This window comes from Meles meles, chromosome 18 (genome assembly GCF_922984935.1).
Source record: "Meles meles chromosome 18, mMelMel3.1 paternal haplotype, whole genome shotgun sequence".
NCBI lineage: Eukaryota > Metazoa > Chordata > Mammalia > Carnivora > Mustelidae > Meles > Meles meles.
In genome coordinates, this window is record NC_060083.1 from 44,444,814 (window position 1) to 44,463,986 (window position 19,173).

Consider the following 19,173-nt stretch of genomic DNA (forward strand, 5'->3'; position numbering starts at 1 on the left):
GCCTTGCGGACGCACGCACGTCGAGCGCTGCTGTCCCGAGCCGCTGAGGCTGCGGGCTCGGTCTGGGGCGGCTTCTTTAGCTGCGGCCCGGCCCGGGGCTGAAGGTGAGCTGGGGGGATGTAGGAATGGCGGGGCCCGGAGAGGCCTCGGAAGGGCATGGGAAATTCTAATTAGTCTCCTCGCTTGTCAAAGGAATTAGCAGAGATCTTAAGGCTTTGAGAGGAAGTGGGGGTTCACCCCTCTTCGGGCACCCCCACCCTGGGGCATAGGAATCGGAGGTTCACTCCTCTTTGGAGGCCCTCGACCCTTCCCCCATTTAAGGCGTAGGCGGAGGAACAGAAGGTTATTGGGTAGGCAGAAGAATTTGGGGGGGCTTTTTAAAGGGGCTCCCAATTTGATGATCCCTCCCCGCCTTTTAATCGCCACTTGGGGAGGTAGGTGTGCCTGGGCTCAGAGAATTCCTGCTTTCTCACTGGGTAGACAGGAAATGAAGCAGGTGAACTTGACTACCTCGTAGGAGGCTAGGGCTGGATGACAATAGTGAGGCTGGGCGCTGGGCGCTTTATTTATACAGATCTTGTGCAGAATTGCTGTTTATTCATATTTTGTTTTGTGAGAAGACATCCCCGAATCGCTTTAGCCTGTTTAGTTTTCTGTTTGGCTCCAGTGGGATAGAGATGTTCTAGGGAGACTTGTAATCATTAAAGAACAGAAGGAGGGAGGCAACTCTGGAGGCTGTCATTATTGGCAGCCCCTGAACTATGCTGATCAGGCATAATTTCACCGCTTTAGAGGTTGTGGACTCTATTCTTGTTTGGGGGAGGATGTGGGAGGGTTGATAACAGCTGTTTTGGGTGATTCAGGTATAGACAATTTTAAAGACAGTCTACATAATCTCTTGAGAAATCTTTGCTTATATCTGAGTGTTTTGTTTTGCTGCCTTGAACAAACGCACAAAGGTTTTGTCATTCAGATTTTTCAAAATGTCTTCCAGCCTTGCAGAACAGTAACTCTTCCTTTGATGCCAGTTTCACCTATCCTTATGGATGCCCTCATGATACTAAAAATATTGTAGGGTTTGCTGAGTTTAGATAGAACACAGTCTGTGCCTTACAATAGCTGATTGAGAATAAATAATTGCAGTTTCAGGACCACTGATAGCGCCATTGTCTTTCATACTGGGCAAGGATAAGACAGCCCTGAAAGGAAACCTTTATTGGCTCATGCAAGAGAAGCTTTAACAGATGGAGGAATGTAATTAATCTTGAAGGTGGGGATAAGAAATTGAAAGCTATGGAAGTGGCAGGTTTATTCTCTGTGGTTTGATAAAACTGCTTTGTCATTATCAACGTATTCCTGTCATGCTAGACTGGAAATTTAGCTTAATATGCAAGGCAGCTTTTTTTTTTTTTTTTTCTTAAAGTAAACTCCACACCCTACATGGGGCTTCATAATCTCCTGATCCTGAGATCAAGAGTCACATGCTGTGCTGGCTGAACCAGCCAGGTGTCCCCCCCTCCCCCCCCCCCGCCTTTTTTTTTTTTTTTTTTTTTTCCAGATAATGCTGATGTCTTTAGATTCCTTAGGAAGAAAGTGGTGTTTCCTGAGGAGTTGGAAGGTTAAACCCTTTAAGGTACCCATAGCTCTAGGGCAATGCTGGGACTCCAACAATTAGAAATGGGCAGTAGAGGGGCTCCTGGGTGGCTCAGTGGGTTAAGCCTCTACCTTCAGCTCAGGTCATGGTTCCTGGGATCCAGCCCAGCATCAAGCTCTCTGCTCAGCAGGGAGCCTGCTTCCCCCTCTCTCTCTCCCTGCCTCTCTGCCTACTTGTGATCTTTCTCTCTGTCAAATAAATAAATAAAATTTTTAAAGAAAAAAAAAAGAGAGAGATGGGCAGTAGAGAGTAGAAAACTAGTCTCAACAGAGATATCCTTTATGACAGAATAATCTAGGTCTCTTCCATGTGTTTCCTGACACAAGCCAAAAAAAAGTCAGGCAGCGTGAACATCTCTGCCTCATAATACCCTGTCCAGGGTATTTAAAGAGCTGTTTGGGAATCCCAGTTCCTGTTTTTAACCTGGATACACTCTTATATATTGGGACGCCCCCAAATTTTGTCATTTGATCCTGATGTTGACTGAAGGAAGTGGCTTTTTGTTAGGTATTCTGTGGGAGAGGATTTAGTAATAGCCTTTTGCAATTTCTCCTTTCCATCCTTTGAAGCAGGATGTTAAAGATCTGTCTGCATGGGGTGGAAGATATGAAATGCAAAACAAAAGAGCCTTACTGTTGTGGGTTTTGCTCCTTTTAGTAATGCAGTTTTCTCTTTTTGCTGTAGGTTGGAGAGAAATTCAGGTACTCTGTTGACTGGTGCTTTCCGCCACCATGGGGGAGCTTTTCCGGAGCGAGGAGATGACGCTGGCCCAGCTTTTTCTACAGTCAGAAGCTGCTTATTGTTGCGTCAGTGAATTAGGAGAACTGGGAAAGGTTCAGTTTCGTGATGTAAGTAGCTGTGGGGTGCCTCTTGAATACCGCTCAACTCTGTTTTTGTCAGAGCCAATCGCCTTATAATGAATGTTTTGCTTTTTATTTGCAAAAATAACATAGAACTGGGTTACTATTGGTAGAATGTACATTTCAAATTGTCTCTCTAGAGGTGAGAATATTTTGTGCCAGTCATTCCATGATTTTACTAGCTCCCTCTTTGAGAATCATCCTAAGCAGTCTCAAGGTAATTGGTTGAGATACAGGTAGAGGACACCAAGCTAACCTTTTCAAGGCTTATACTTTTCTTTTGGCCTCTTTAACACCCATAGCAGGTTATTTAAAAAAAAAAAAAGTCACAGCTCTTCTGTACAATAGGACTCTTTTTTTTTTTTACAAAATCTGATGCATCCCATTACAGATGTGTAAGTAAGGATATACTAAATACCCATTATTTTGAAGCATTATGCTGAGCAGTTGGAGAAGATATCAAAAGAAAATCAACAGTATAAGAGTATAAAAAAGTATGCCCTCGGGGTGCCTGGGTGCCTCAGTGGGTTAAGCCTCTGCCTTTGGCTCAGGTCATGATCCTAGGGTCCTGGGATCAAGCCCCACATCACAGGGAGCCTGCTTCCCCCTCTCTTTTTGTCTGCCTCTCTTCCTACTTGTGATCTCTGTCTGTTAAATAAAAAAATAAAATCTTTTAAAAAAAAGTATGTCCTCTTGGGTTTACATTCTGTTCAGGAAAGCACAGTATACCCTGCCGAAAGGAGGGAGGAGCTAACAGCTCCCTAATTACGCAGTCTCAAAGCTCCATGTACTCCCATTGATAGCATTCATTATAGTTGTGATTTTACATTCATCAGTGTTAGTAATTGATTAGTTTTTCTCTTCTACTGTGATCGTAGAACCATGAAGACAGAGATAATCATTGTATCATTAGTGTCTACATACAAGATACTCAGTCAGCTTTTGTTGGAATGAATGAGTGAAAGAAGAGTGGTTAGAAGGTGTTGGGATCAATCAATATTGGCTTCCTGAAATTGGCACACTGAAATTATACGAATGTAATCCAGTGACCTAGCACATTCGTCATTCTCTTTGAACTTTTTCATACCTTCTTTCTTCGAATGTTCTCCTGTCTGACTCTGATTCCTTCACTGACCTTTCTGAGGACTCACTGCCATCTTCCCCTAGCCTCTCTTTTATCTTCTCTGCCATGGGCCTCTGTGTCTGTTCCCCAAGCTTTATCCTTTGCTCTCTCTCATAAGCAGCTTCATACTCTCATTTTCCTTTATTACCCTTTTTGATCATCTCATCTATTCTCAAATCTTCCATCCTTATTCAGTGAGTCCCAAATCTGTATCTCTGGCCCTGACAGCTCCCAAACACTATCTTTAAATGTACAACTCTCTTTACATCTTTACTGCTCCTGGTAGCATGTCTAAATCCCACCACCTTACCTTTTCCCAAACTGTTTCTTCATCCTGACTTGCTAAATTTGAGCTATTGCAGCGGTATTCTTCCAATTTTCTAGAGTTGAGACCTAAGTCAAACCGAAGTCACCTTTAATTTGCAGTCCTTCATTTGGTCCGATGGTGTCTTCCCCTTCCTAACACCTTTGTATCTATTCAGCATTCTTAATCTTTGCTTATGATGTATTACAATCATGCAAAAAATTATAGGGAATAATATAATGAATACCTTTGTTTCAAGTACATATGTAATTGTTATATGTACTTGAAAGCCTCCACATATAATTGAAGGCTCCTGTGTATCTTTTCCCCCATGCTATTTCTTTCCCCACCTCTGCAGAGGTAACCTCTGTGAAGATTTTTCCTTTTTCTTTTTTTTTTTTAAGTAAGCTCTATGCCCAGTATGGGGCTTGAACTCATGACCCTGAGAACAAGAGTAGCATGCTCTACCCGCTAAGCCAGCCAGGTGCCCCAGTTTTTGCTTTTATCATTCCCATGTGTTTTTGTTTTTTACTTTTTCTGTGTATATGTGTATCACTAAATAATCATACATTTTAATATGATTATAGATGTTTTGAAACTATATGTATGGTATATTGTATATATCTTTCAGCCCTGTGCTTTTTAAATTCATTATTTGTGAGAGTTGGCCATGTGATACAGGTAGTGCTAGTTCATTTATTTTTAATTTTTAAAAAGATTTTATTTATTCATGAGAGAGAGAGAAGCAGAGGAAGCGGGAGAAGCAGGCTTCTCGCAGAACATGGAACCTGAGGTGGGACTCGAACCTAGGACCCCAGGATCATGACCTGAGTGGAAGGCAGACGCTAGGCACCCTAGTTCATTTCTTTAAATGACTGTCTAGTTATTTTATACACAGTCTATCATTTTTCCTTCTGATGGACAGTTCTTTGCTCTTAGTGTTGCAGGAAGATTCTTGTATGTCTCCTGGTATACATATGTGATAGCTTTTCCAGGGTAGTCATTCTCAAACTTTTTGGTCTAAGAGCCTCTTTCCACCCTGAAAACATGATTGAGGACCCCAAAGAGCTTTTATGTGAGTTATAGCTATCAATATTTATTGTCTGAGATATGCTTAACATACTTATTTATTAAAAAATCATAATAAGAAACCTGCTATGTGTTATCATAAATAGCATTTTGTGAAAAATAAGTATTTTCCAAAACAGAGGGAAAAAAATAGAAGAATGGCATTGCTTTTAAGCTTTTGGAAATCTCTTTAATGTCCGAATTAATAGAAGACAGCTGGATTCTCGTGTCTGCTTCGGCAGTCATCTGGCTGTGGTGTGTACCATGAGCCTCTGGAAAACTTCACTGAACACTCGTGAGAGAGTGAGGATGAACGAGGCAAGTGATGTTCTGGTGTTACTGCGTAAAGTAACAGACTTGCTGCTGCTCCGGGGATTATAACTAAGACGGGCATGGCTGAGTGTGCTGAGCCTCTAACTGTCAGGTGTTGTCAAAGGCTTCTTGACAGTGTCGAACCTGTTCTAACTTCTGTTGCTGGTTGAGAGTTCCTGTCACTTCACAGTTGGGTCAGTACGTCTGTGCTCAAGCTTAAAGGAATTTGCCACCACGGTGGGTGTGAAATGCATTATTTTTTGTTTTAATTTGCATTTTCTGGATTAGTACACTGGGTATCTTTTTATGTTTATTGGACATAATGGGTTTCATTTCCCATGAATGTGTAGTCCCTATCATCTGCTTGTTTTTTTCTGGGGTTGCTTGTCTTACTTACTGACTTGTAGAATATGTACAAGTTCTTCATGTATTCTGGAAGCTAATCTTTTTCTAATCCTTTACTGATAACTTGGCTTGTTTTTTCCCTTTGTTCATGGTACATGTTGTCACAGAATTCACTGCTTTGCTCATCAGTATTTTTTGCCGTAAATATTTATTTCGAAAAATTTCAAGGCTGAATACTCTGATGTAGATTCGCCAGTTGTTAACATTTTCCTACTTTGATATAATCTTTTCTACTGCACCATTGGAGTGTAGGCTGTTTCTTCCTTTCAAATCCGTATTCTTTTTTTTTCCCCTTACGTTGCTGTATACATTAAGACTTTACTAACATGTTGAAGAAGAGTAACGGCAAACTAATACTGGTTAGGATTGTGTTCAGCTGTATGTAACTGAAAACCCAAGTGAGAGGGGTGTACTTTTCTCATGTAACAGGAAGCCCAGCTTCACACTATCATCAGTGTCCTAAAATCATTTTTATCTCTCTCTCTCTTTCTTTTTAAGCAGGGTGGGAAATGCAAACCACCCATTTTTTAAAAAATTCTATTTATTTGAGAGACAGAGTGAGAACAAGAGAAAACACAGAGGGAGAAGGAGAAGCAGATTCCCTGCTGAGCAGGGACCCCCCCCCCCGCCGTCCGTCCCCCCCCCCGTCCCCCCCAACCTCCCCCACCCCCCCCCCCGCCCGGCCGATGTAGGACTTGATCCCAGGACCCTGAGATCATGACCTGAGCTGAAGGCAGAAGCTTAACCAACTGAGGTCCCCCGGTGCCCTCTGTATCTCTTTTTTTTTTTAAATTTTTTCAAGATTTTATTTTTTATTTTATTTGACAGACAGATCACAAGTAGGCAGAGAGGCAGGCAGAGAGAGAGAGGGGGAAGCAGGCTCCCTGCTGAGTGGAGAGCCCAATGCGGGGCTTGATCCCAGGACCCTGAGATCATGACCTGAGCCGAAGGCAGAGGCTTTAACCCACCGAGCCACCCAGGCGCCCCTTTCTGTATCTCCTTTTTGCCATCTTTGAGCATTTGGCTTTTGTCCTTGTAGATGACCACCACAGTTCCAGGTATTAAATCATTCATATTCTGGGCAAGAAGAAGTAAGTGCAGGGAAGAACAAGTACTTATATATATATATATATATTTTTTTTTTTTTTTAAAGATTTTATTTATTCATTTGACAGACAGAGATCACAAGTAGGCAGAGAGGCAGGCAGAGAGAGAGAAGGGAAGCAGGCTCGCCGCCAAGCAGAGAGCCCAACACGGGGCTCGATCCCGGACTCTGGGATCATGACCTGAGCTGAAGGCAGAGGCTTTAACCCACTGAGCCACCCAGGCACCCCAACAAGTACTTATATTAAGAGAAAAAAAACCCCTCAGAAATCCTCAGGAGACTTTCCTAATTTTTGTTGACCAGAATTATGGCACAGTCTAGCTGCAAGGGAGTCTGGGGAAAGTGGTTTTTTTTTTTCAACCGACCAGTAACTGCTTTTAACAAAATTGGGATTTTTGTTAATAAGGAAATAGGGCTATGTCACATGACATTTTTTTTAAAGATATTATTTATTTGATAAAGAGAGAGCACAAGTAGGCAGAGAGGTAGGCAGAGGAAGAGGGAGAAGCAGGCTCTCCACTGAGCAGGATGCCCAATGTGGGACTCAATCCCAGGACCCTGGGATTGTGATCTAAGCCAAAGGCTGACGCCCAACTGACTGAGGCACCCAGTCGCCCATGTTTTTTCCTTTAATCTATTAATTCGGTAAATTACATATCCAGATTATTTCCTGTGGTCTTTTTTTAACAGAATTACTGAGCTATAATTCACATACCATATAATTTGTTGATTTGAAATATATAATTCAATGATATTTAGTATATTCACAGTTATACAACCCCCATCACCACAGTTTTAGAATTTTTATTACCCTGACAAGAAACCTTGAACCGATTAACAGTCACTGCCCATTTCCTCCCCATACCCCCTCCCCCTTCCATCCCCTGAAAGCCACTAATCTACTTTCTGTTTCTATGGATTTGCTTATTCTGAACTTTTCATGTCAATGGAATCATATACTATGTAGTCTTTTGTGACTGGCTTCTTTCATCTGGCATGTTTTCAAGGTTTATCCATGTTGCAGCTTGTATCTGTACTTTGTTTTTTGTATCTATTTTTCTTGTGAAAATGTGCAACATATTAAAATGAATTCCGGTTTTGGGTGCCTGGGTGACTCAGTTGGTTGAGCGACTGCCTTGGGCTCTGGTCATGATCCCAGACTTCCAGTCCTGCATCAGGCTCCCAGCTCCTTGGGGAGTCTGCTTCTTCCTCTGACCTTCTCCTCTCTCATGCTCTCTCTCACTCATTCTCTCTCAAATAAATAAATAAAATCTTAAAAAAATAAAAAATAAAGTGAATTCCGGTTTTGGATATAAGAGAGAGCTATAGAGTTGTTATCTATCTTCTCTACAAAAGATACCACTCTGGGTTTTAGAGAGACAATTGAATAAGACATTTTTTTCACTCAGCCCATTCAAAATCTTCTGTGACTCATCTGTCCCCTCATCCACTCTTCGCTTTGACATACTTCTCTACTGTTCAATCCCTACACTGTTCAATCCCTACACTGTTCAATCCCTACTGTCTAACACTTAAAATCACAAGGATAGTTTGCATTTTTTTGATCGATGCATGTTGAGCATTTTACATTATTATTGTGGGCATTCCTCGCAGCACCGGAGAAATAGAATCTACTTTTGAAGAGTGGAACCCACCATTTGCATTTTCCACACTAGGAACCTATGACGTAGATGAAAATAGCTACCCAGGATACACACATCTGTACCCCTCTACTGTCTGACTCTACTGCCTATGTTCGTTATAATTGAGATAAGCCCCAAAAGTCACCATTTCACAGTGTACAATTCATTGGGTTTTAGTGTATTCACAGGGTTGTGCAACCATCATCACTGTCTAATTCCAGAACATTTCATTACCCTCAAAAGAAGCCCTGTACCCATTAGCAGTCCGTCTTCATGCCCTGGCCAACTACTTAATCTATCTCTGTCTCTAGGGCTTTCCCTATTCTGAACATAACTGGAATCATAGGATATGTTGCCTTCTGTGTCTTCATTCTTTCACTTAGCATATTGTTTTCCGGGTTCATCGACCTAGTAGCTTGTATTAGGACTTCATTCCTTCTTATGGCTGTATGATATTCCACTATATATTTATTCATTCATCAGTTGATGGACTTATTTGGGTTGTTTCCAGTTTTTGAGTCTTGTCAGTAATGCTGCTGCAAGCATTTGTGTACAAAAATTTGTTTGAGTTCTTATTTCTTTTGATTGTATACCTACGGGTGGAATTACTGGGTCATATGGTAATTCTGTGTTTAACTTTTTGAGGAACCTCCAAACTGCTTTTCACAACAGCCACAGCCCTTTACATTCCCACCAGCAGTGTACGGGGGTTCCAACTTCTTCCCATCCTCACCAACACTTGTTATTTTCCATTTGAAAAATTTTATAATAGGGGTGCCTGGGTGGTTCAGTCAGTTAAGCGTCCGCCTTTGGCTCAGGTCATGATCTCTGGGTCCTGGGATTGAGCCCTTTGTCAGGGTCCCTGCTCAGTGGGGAGTCTGCTTCTCCCTCTTCCTCTCCCTCTGGTACCCACCCCCCACCTTGTACTTGTTCACTTTCTCTCTCAAATAAATAAATAAAATCTGAAAAAAATTAAAGATTTTACTATAGCCGTCCTAATGGCTATGAAGTTGTATCTCATAGTGGTTTTGGTTTGCATTTCCCTCATGGCCAATTATATGGAGTATCTTTTCATATGCTTATTGGCCGTTTGTATAGATTTTTTTGTTTTGTTTTGTTTTTAAGGATTTTATTTATTTATTTGAGAGAGAGAGAGAGCATGAGAGGAGAGAGGTCAGTGGGAGAAGCAGACTCCCTGCTGAGCAGGGATGCGGGACTTGATCCTGGGACTCCAGGATCATGACGTGAGCCAAAGGCTGTCGCTTAACCAACTGAGCCACCCAGGCGCCCTGATTTTTTGTTTTTGATGTAAAATCATCCTTGCAAACCTGGATAAACTCAAGTTGGTCATGAGGTGTATTTCAAAAGAATTTGGAGGGTCAGTTTCCTGATGTTGTATGAGGATTTTTTTTTTTGCTTCTACAGTAATCCCCCTCCTTATCCATGGGGGACACATTCGAAGTCCCACCATGGGTGCATGAAACTTGAGATAGTACTAAACCCTGTACGTATATTGTTTCTTGCTATACATATATACCTATGGTAAAGTTTAGTTTATAAATTAGGCACAGTAAGATACCAGCACAATAATAATAAAATAGAACAATTATATCATATACTGTAATGAAAGTTATGTGCATTTGGTCCCTCTCAAAATATCTTATTGTACAGTATTCACCCTTTTTGCGAGGATGTGAGAATAAAATGCTTAGGTGAGGAGACTCGGTGAGGTGAATGATGTAGGCGTTGTGACGAAGTGTAGGACTACTGTTGACTTTCCAAGTGTATGTCAGAAGGAGGATCACTTGCACAGACTAAGATGACTGCAGGTAACTTAAAACCGCGAATAAGGATTTACTGTATCGGTAAGTGATATGGCTTGTATTGTCCTTTCTCAAACTGTTCTTATCTGGTATCAAGTTTATACTGGCCAGTCCTATTTACTAGTTGAGGAGTGTTCCTTCATTTTTCCTCTTTGTAAGAATTTTTCAAAGATTTGGGCTTAATCTAGTTTTTAAAAGATTAGTGGAAACTCTTTTTAAACCTTCCAGGCCTGATGTTCTTATTTCTTCATTATATTATTTTTTTTTAAGTAAGCTCTACACCCAACGGGGAGCTTGAACTCATGAACCCTGAGATCAGGAGTCACACATTCTATCCGCTGAGCCAGCCAGGTGCCTCTAAGTCCTGATATTTTAATTTTGATTTTAATTTTTTTCTTTCTTGCTTTTTTAAAATTAACATATTATTAGTTTCAGAGCTACAGGTCTGTGATTCATCAGCCTTAGATAATAGCCAGTATTCATTAAATCACATGCCTTCCCTAATATACATATATCCAGTTACCCCATCCATCCACCTACTACCCCTCAGCAACACCCAGTTTATTTCCTATGATTAAGAGTCTCTTGCGGTTTGTCTGCCTCTCTGGTTTCGTCTTGTTTTATTTTTTTCCTTTCTTCCCATATGACCCTCTGTTTTGTTTCTTAAATTCCACATAGTAGTGAGATCATAGGATAATTGTCTTTCTTTGACTGATTTATTTGTGTGAAAGATTTTTTATCTTGATGAAGTCCCAGTAGTTCATTTTTCCCTTCATTTCTTTTGCCTGTGGAGAGACATGTCTAGCAAGAAGTTGCTGCAGCCGAGGTCACAGAGGTTGCTGCCTGTGTTCTCCTCTAGGATTTTGATGGATTTAGGCCTGATATTTTTAGATGGATATATTTTAACCATTGAAATTTCTTTACTGATTATAGGCTTGTTCTGTTTTTTTCTTTCTTGTCAGTTTTTTTTTTTTTAAAGATTTTATTTATTTATTTGACAGAGAGAGATCACAAGTAGGCAGAGAGGCAGGCAGAGAGAGAGGAGGAAGCAGGCTGTCCGCGGAGCAGAGAGCCCGATGCGGGGCTCGATCCCAGAACCCTGGGACCATGACCTGAGCCGAAGGCAGAGGCTTTAAACCACTGAGCCACCCAGGTGCCCCTCTTGTCAGTTTTGATAAGCTATATTTTCTAGAAAATTGTTTTAATCTAAACTGTCTGAGGAATTATTAGCCTAACACTCATTTTAGTATCATCCATCTATAATTGCCTATTTATTTTTTTGTTGTACAGAACACTTCAGGATTTTGCATGCCATCCTTGTGCAGGGGCTGTGCTAATCTCTGTATAATTCCAATTTTTTTTTTTTTTTTTTGGCATACGTGCTGCCAAAGCAAGCACTATAGTTGCCTTTTTAGATTCTTATATTTATTTATGACTTTTAACAAAATTTTGTTTATTTTGTCTTTTTATTTATTAATTTTTTAAGATTTTATTTATTTATTTATTTGGCAGAGAGAAAGAGAACACAAGCAGGGGAACTAGGAGAGGGAGAAGCAGGCTCCCCACTGAACAGGGAGCCCAATGCGAGCTCCATCCCAGGACCCTGGGATCATGACCTGAGCAGAAAGCAGATACTTAACTGACTGAGTCACCCAGGCGCCTCATGATTTCTTCTTTGAGCCATGAATTACTCAGTACTATTTTAGAATTTCCAAACATGTCCTTTAGGTTGTATTTTTTTTTTTTAAAGATTTTATTTATTTATTTGACAGACGGAGATCACAAGTAGGCAGAGAGAAAGGAGGAAGCAGGCTCCCTGCTGAGCAGAGAGCCCTATGTGGGGCTCGATCCCAGAACCCTGGGATCATGACCTGAGCCGAAGGCAGAGGCTTTAACCCACTGAGCCAGCCAGGTGCCCCTGTATTTTTTTTTTTTTAATTAATCTATTTAGAGAGAGAGAGTTTGTGTGTAGAGCCAGGGGGGTAGGGGCAGAGGGAGAGGGAGAGAAAGCCTTTTTTAAAAAATGATTTTATTTATTTATTTTAGAAAGAGAGAGAGTGAGAGAGTATGTGTGGGGGAAAGTGGCAGAGGGAGAGAAAGAATCCCAAGCAGACTGCACTGAGTGTGGAGCCCATTGTAGGGCTTGATGCCACAACCCTGAGATCACAACCTGAGCCGAAATCAAGAGTTGGACACTCCACCGACTGAGCCACCCCCGTGCCCTAGGAGAGAGAGTCCTTTTAAGTAGTGCAGAGGCCCATATGGGACTCGATCTCATGATCCTTGAGATCGTGACCTGAACTGAAACCAAGAGTTGGCCACTCAACTGAGTGTGCCACCCAGGCCACCCTAGGTTGTATTTTTATACTGAGTTCTTTTTCTTTTTTTAGAGACTTATTTATTTATTTGGGAGAGAGAGTGTGTGTTTATGCTAGTGGGGGAAGGGGCAGAGGGAGAGAATCTTCAAGCAGACTCCCCACTGAGCAGGAGACAGATGGGACTCCATCTCATGATGCTGAGATCATGAGCTGAGCTGAAACCATCAGTTGGATGCTTAAGCAACTGAGCCACCCAGGTGCCCCTTGATTTTGATTTTTTTTAAAGATTTTTGTTTATTTATTTGACAGACAGATCGTAAGTAGGCAGAGAGGCAGGCAGAGAGAGAGAGAGGGGGAAGCAGGCTCCCCGCCAAGCAGAAAGCCCGATGCGGGGCTCGATGCCAGGACCCTGGGATCATGACCTGAACCGAAGGCAGAGGCTTTAACCAACTGAGCCACCCAGGTGCCCCTGATTTTGATTTTTAACTTAATTGTGTTATCATAGAACATTATCTGTATAGTAACGTTCTTTACTGAGATTTGCTGTATGACCTATTTTGTACTCAGTTTTCATAATGAATTCTTAGAGAACTATTGGATACTGGGATAAGAAAAATATGTGTGTGTCTGTTTTATTTTTTTTTAAGATTTATTTATTTGACAGATAGAGACCACAAGTAGGCAGAGAGGCAGGCAGAGAGAGAGAGAGGAGGAAGCAGGCTCCCCGCTAAGCAGAGAGCCCGACGCGGGGCTCGATCCCAGGACCCTGGGATCATGACCTGAGCCGAAGGCAGAGGCCTTAACCCGCTGAGCCACCCAGGCGCCCCGTGTGTCTGTTTTAGATTAAGCTCATTGATTGGGTTGTTCACATTTTCTCTGTCCTTGTTATTTGGTAGACTTTTTGAATTAATAATTTAAAATTGTATTTCAAATTTTCCACTACACAGACAGATTGTCAGTTGTCTCCTTGTGGTTCTGTTCATTTCTGTTGGAAATATTTTGAGGATGCCTTGCCCAGATATTTTGAACTGTCTTACCTGACACTGCTTGCAGTTGAACTTTGCCTACAGATAATGAAACCAGTAGAGTTATCAGGAGTCTTTTGTGGCTACTTTCGCCTCAGTTTCATGTTTATTGAAGTGGAAATTTATGAATGGAAGCCAAAATACTGCCTGCTCAGCGAAGAAAACAAACATTTTCTTAGAGACCTCCAAGTTTAGGATTATTACATCTTCCTGGAAATTGTTTATAGTTATTCTCATAATCTCTAATAATGCTTCTTGCTTTAGATTCTCTCTAATAGTAATATAATACTGATAATGTCCTTACTGGTTTCTCCATTTATCAGTCTGTTCCTCTTACAACATATTCTGCGTATACAGTATTATTCAAAAAAATAAATCTTTAAAAAGTGTTTCTAAGAACTCGGATTATTTGATTCCATTCTGCCTATGGAAAATTCTTCCCCTTCTCTGAATATACAATTTATTTATGTCTCTGAGTCACTTGTCTTAGTCTTTCTGCTTCATTCTGCCTATTTCTGCTTGGTGAACTCTGCCTCATCTCCCAGAGTCCCACCTCAGGTGTTTCCTTTATACATTTTTTTTTACTTACTCATTTTTTTCTTATAGTTATTCCTGTATATTTTCATTTTTTCTTTCGTTCTTCCATTTTTTCCCCTATTCTTTTCTTTCCTTTTTTCCCCCCACATTTTTTTTGGTTGTAAAATTTATATTCACTGAGATGCATAGACCCTAAGAGTACAGTTTGATGATTTGGTAAATTTTTATACCTCTGCAAACACCACTCCAGTCAAGATATAGAATATTTGCATCAGCCCAGAAAAGTATTTGGTGCCTATTTCTGGTCATTCTCCACTAGTTTGATTCCTACCATCATAGATTAGTTTTGCCTTTCTTGAACTTATGTAAATACAATCATACATTGCAAAGGCTAATGTCTGACTTTGTTAACTCAAGCTAGTGTTGAGATGTGTCTGTTTTTATGTGTATCTATAGTTGATTCTCTTTTTATTACAGAGTAATATTCTGTTGCATGAATATACCACAATCTCTTTATCTGTTCTCCTGTTGTTGGATATTTGGAACAGTGCCAGTTAGGGGCTATTGTGGCTAGAGCTGCTGTAAACATTCTTGTACAAAACATGTTTTCTTGTACGAGACATGTTTTCGTTTCTCTAAAGCAAATACCTAGTAGTGGAATGCTTAGTCATGAGGTAGGTAGGTGTATGTTTAATTGTATAAGAAAATGACAACAATATTTACTTTTTTTTTTTAAGATTTTATTTATTTATTTGACAGAGAGAGATCACAAGTAGGCAGAGAGGCAGGCAGAGAGAGAGGAGGAAGCAGGCTCCCTGCTGAGCAGAGAGCCCCATGTGGGGCTCGATCCCAGGACCCTGAGATCATGACCTGAGCCGAAGGCAGAGGTTTAACCCACTGAGCCACCCAGGTGCCCCAACAATATTTACTTTTTAAAAAATAGTATTTTGGGGGGCGCCTGGGTGGCTCAGTGGGGTAAAGCCTCTGCCTTCGGCTCAGATCATGATCCTAGGGTCCTGGGATGGAGCCCTGCATCGGGCTCTCTGCTCTGCGGGGAGCCTGCTTTTCCCTCCCCCTCTCTCTCTGCCTGCCTCTCTGCCTACTTGTGATCTCTATCTGTTAAATAAATAAATAAAATCTTTAAAAAAATAGTATTTATCACAACAAATTGTATTTATTAGTTTGTGTCTGTCTCATCCATGGGTCTAATAACTCCTCAAAGCTCAGGCACAGTCTTTTGTATTTACACCGGTGCCTGTTATAGTGCCTGGCGCATAGTCGGTGCTCCATAAATGTTGAGTGAGTAGCCATAGCTTGTTATTTGTATTGCTTTTTTACAAAAATTTTTTTTATTATTTCTAAGCTCACTTTTAAATTAAATTTGATTTATTTGTTTTATAGAGTGTGTGTGCATGTGCAGGGGGAAGGGGCCAAGAGAAAGGGGTGAGAAACCTTTTTTTTTTAATTCTTTTTATTTTTTAATTTAGAGGATTTATTTATTTATTTATTTACTTATTTATTTGAGACAGAGAGAGAGAGAGAAGCACAAGTGGTGGAGGGTGCAGTGGAAGAGGGAGAAGCAGACCCACCCCTTCCCCCCAGAGCTCGGTAGGGGGCTCGATGCCAGACTGAGATCATGACCTGAGCCAAAGGCAAATGCTTCACCGAGCCATCCAGGAAGCCTGGGGTGGGAGAATTTTAAGCAGACTTCATGCTAAGTGCAGAGCCTGACCTGATCACGACCTGAGCCGAAACCAAGAGTCAGATCCTTAACAGACTGAGCCACCCAGGTGCCCCTTATCTGTATTACTTTTATAGAGTTTATCACATGGGGGACACCTTGGGTGGCTCAGTGGGTTAAGCCTCTGCCTTCAGCTCAGGTCATGTTCTCAGGGTCCTGGGATGAAGCCCCACATCAGGCTCCCTGTTCAGCAGGAAGCCTGCTTACCCCTGGCCCCTGCCTGCCTCTCTGCCTACTTGTGATCTCAGTCTGTCAAATAAATAAATAAAATCTTAAAAAAAAAAAAAAAGAATTTACCACATGATATCTTACTGGTTGTCTGCATCCTTTTTCTTTCTTTTTATTTTTTAAGATTTTATTTATTTGACAGAGGGATCACAAGTAGGCAGAGAGGCAGGCAGAGAGAGGGGGAAAGCAGGCTCCCTGCTGAGCAGAGAGCCCGATGTGGGGCTCAATCCCAGGACCCCGAGATCATGACCCAAGCCAAAGGCAGAGGCTTAATCCACTGAGCCACCCAGGCACCCCTTCATCCTTTTTATTAGACTGCAGTCTTCTTAGTAAGTAGGAAGTTTTATTTTTTGTTGTATTTCCCAGAATGTCTGTCACATGGCTTTGAAAATTACTTGTGATGTATGAATGAAAAACTAGCTGTGCCCTAGGAAGTGAAGACCCTGGAAGAATAGAGAAGTTTGCCTTCTGTGTCTTCTGATGGGGATGAAGAGAAGGAAAACCTGGCAGAGCTTCTCTTACAGCCATTGCTCAGATTTTTGGTTGGGGGAGCTCACTGAGACCTTGGCCTGGGAAGAACATTTTGTACCGTATTGTTTTCTCTAATTTGCCTCCATTCTAGTAATATGGTGCTATGGTACGGGAGGGGTTTTTACCTTCAGTTTGTGTGATTGGCCCCAAAACAGGTTATGTAGATCGCTAGGCCATTTTTGTTAGTGTTGCATCATGCACTGACACAACATGTTAGATTTTTGCTTTGCAGAGTGTTGCTTGTGAAACAGAAAATAGATGCAGCATTTAAATATGTGGTATTGTGTTCTTATTTTGCAGTTAAATCCAGATGTGAATGTTTTCCAGCGGAAATTTGTGAATGAAGTTAGGAGATGCGAAGAAATGGATCGAAAGCTTCGTATGTGCATTTTGGTTCCATATTATATTCCTGTAATGAGTCATTTGTCTTAAATTAGAGACACTAGTCCTGTTAACAAAAGAAGAAAATACTACAGAAGAAAAAGAAAGGAAGAATAGTCTTACGATCCTGATATTAAGATGAATTTCTTGTGTACAAGTAGATTTTATGGTATTGGGTCTAGGTGGTGCTTAAGGGAAACCTTGTTTGAGATGACAAGGCTGAAAACTGAACATAATGGTTATTTTTTTTGTGGGAAGGTTTTTATAGCAGTATTGCATTATAGAATTATGAGAGGCAGGACACAGATCCTCATCTTATTTTATTTTATTAAATAATTTTTTATTTTTTTAAAGATTTTATTCATTTATGAGAGAGAGAGAGAGCGTGCGCACAGCAGAGGGAAAGGCAGAGGGAGAGGGAGAAGCAGAAGCAGAAGCAGACTCCTGGTGATCAGGGAAGCCCATCATGGGGCTCGATCCCAGGACCTAGAGATCATGACCTGAGCCAAAGGCAGAGGCTTAATGATCTGAGCCACCCAGGTGCCCCAATAATTATTTATTTTAAAGATCTCTCTCTTTTTTAGGGGCGCCTGGGTGGCTCAGTGGGTTAAGCCTCTGCCTTCAGCTCAGATCATGGTCTCAGGGTCCTGGGATCGAGCCCCACATCTGGCTCTCTGCTCTGCAGGGAGCCTGCTTCCCCCTCTCTCTCTGCCTGCCTCTCTGCCTACTTGTGATCTCTCTCTCTCTCTGTCAAATAAATAAAAATTAAAAAAAAAAAAATCTCTCTCTTTTTTAAAAGATTTTATTTATTTATTTGACAGACAGAGATTACAAGTAGACAGACAGGCAGAGAAAGAGGAAGGGAAGCAGGCTCCCTGCTGAGCAGAGAGCCTGATGCAGGACTTGATCTCATGACCCTGGGATCATGACCTGAGCTGAAGGCAGAGGCTTTAACTCACTGAGCCACCCAGGTGCCCCTAAAGATCTTATTTTTAAGCAATTTCTATACCCAGCATGGGGCTTAAACCCACAGCTCTGAAATCAAGAGTTGCACGCTCCACTGACTAAGCCATCAAGATGCCCCACTATCTAAGATGTCAACATAGCCTTTCTATGAGGAAAGAAACTAACACACTTAAGAGTCCTGTTGAGAGTTGTGGTGTTCACAGACTTTATTTCATCCTTCAGGTGGGTGTTAACCTCATTTAATAAATGAGGAAGCTGTGGCACCTGGCTGGCATAGTTGATAGAACATCTCACTCTTGATCTCAGGGTCATGAGTTTGAGCCCCACGTTGGGTGTAGAGATTACTTTAAAAATAAATAATAAATAAACAAGTAAATAAATGAGGAAATCAAAGATCAGAGAGGTTAAGTGACTTGCCCAAGAACATAACCAGTTATGCTGGAATCAGTATTTGAATCCCGATTGCTCTCTCTGGCTCCCAAACCAATGATTTTGCTACTCTCCTATGCCAGTTTTCAGCTAGCTCATGGGTGAATTTGGTCTCTGCCCTGAAAAAAATGTCAGTAGTTGTCACTTTTCTGGTATTTTGGGGCCTTACTCCATGTCACTTTTTGTTTTTTTGTTCTGTTAAAACTGATAATTATTGTTTTCATATTTTATGAAACTGTTGATCTGGAGTTGTCTCACTAGTATGCTAAATGTCAAATATTCTATTGAATTGTGCCATTCTGTAGCTCTGCTCTACAGCAGTATCTACAAATTTAACCATCGTACTCTGGAGTACTGGTCGCACGGGGGAGAACTGACGCAAATGAGCATTTAAGATCACAAGAGACAAGGTGGTTGTGGGGTGATACTCCTCTTTGGGGTGTCTGTGATTTAAAGATTTTATTTATTTATTTGACAGAGATCACAAATAGGCAGAGAGGCAGGCAGAGAGAGAGAAGAGGAAGCAGGCTCCCTGCTGAGCAGAGAGCCCGATTTGGGGTTCAATCCCAGGACCCTGAGACCATGATCTGAGCCCAAGGCAGAGGCTTTAACCCACTTAGCCACCCAGGCGCCCCTGGGGAGTCTGTGATTTGGAGAGCATGCAGTGAAAGAAAAGGAAAGTGGAGGAAAAAGAATTTACATGTAGTGCTTCTTTCGTAT

The 19,173-nt window shown here is 41.4% G+C and overlaps 1 protein-coding gene and 1 non-coding gene across 6 annotated transcripts in view; one reads left to right on the forward strand and one right to left on the reverse strand.

Annotated features, from left to right (window-relative positions):
* The window catches only part of ATP6V0A1 (ATPase H+ transporting V0 subunit a1), a 61,074-nt gene continuing 41,901 nt past the window's right edge, over positions 1 to 19,173 (forward strand). For all 5 annotated transcript variants that reach the window (XM_045986530.1, XM_045986531.1, XM_045986533.1 and 2 more), the window contains exons 1-3: positions 1 to 104; positions 2,339 to 2,502; positions 16,978 to 17,056. In XM_045986530.1, the coding sequence (XP_045842486.1) occupies positions 2,386 to 2,502; positions 16,978 to 17,056 (196 nt within the window). In that variant the 5' untranslated portion in view covers positions 1 to 104; positions 2,339 to 2,385. The remainder of the gene's footprint in view (positions 105 to 2,338; positions 2,503 to 16,977; positions 17,057 to 19,173) is intronic.
* Positions 11,578 to 11,687, reverse strand: LOC123930339. Its single transcript, XR_006816055.1, has one exon. It is a non-coding gene; the product is annotated as a U6 spliceosomal RNA (small nuclear RNA).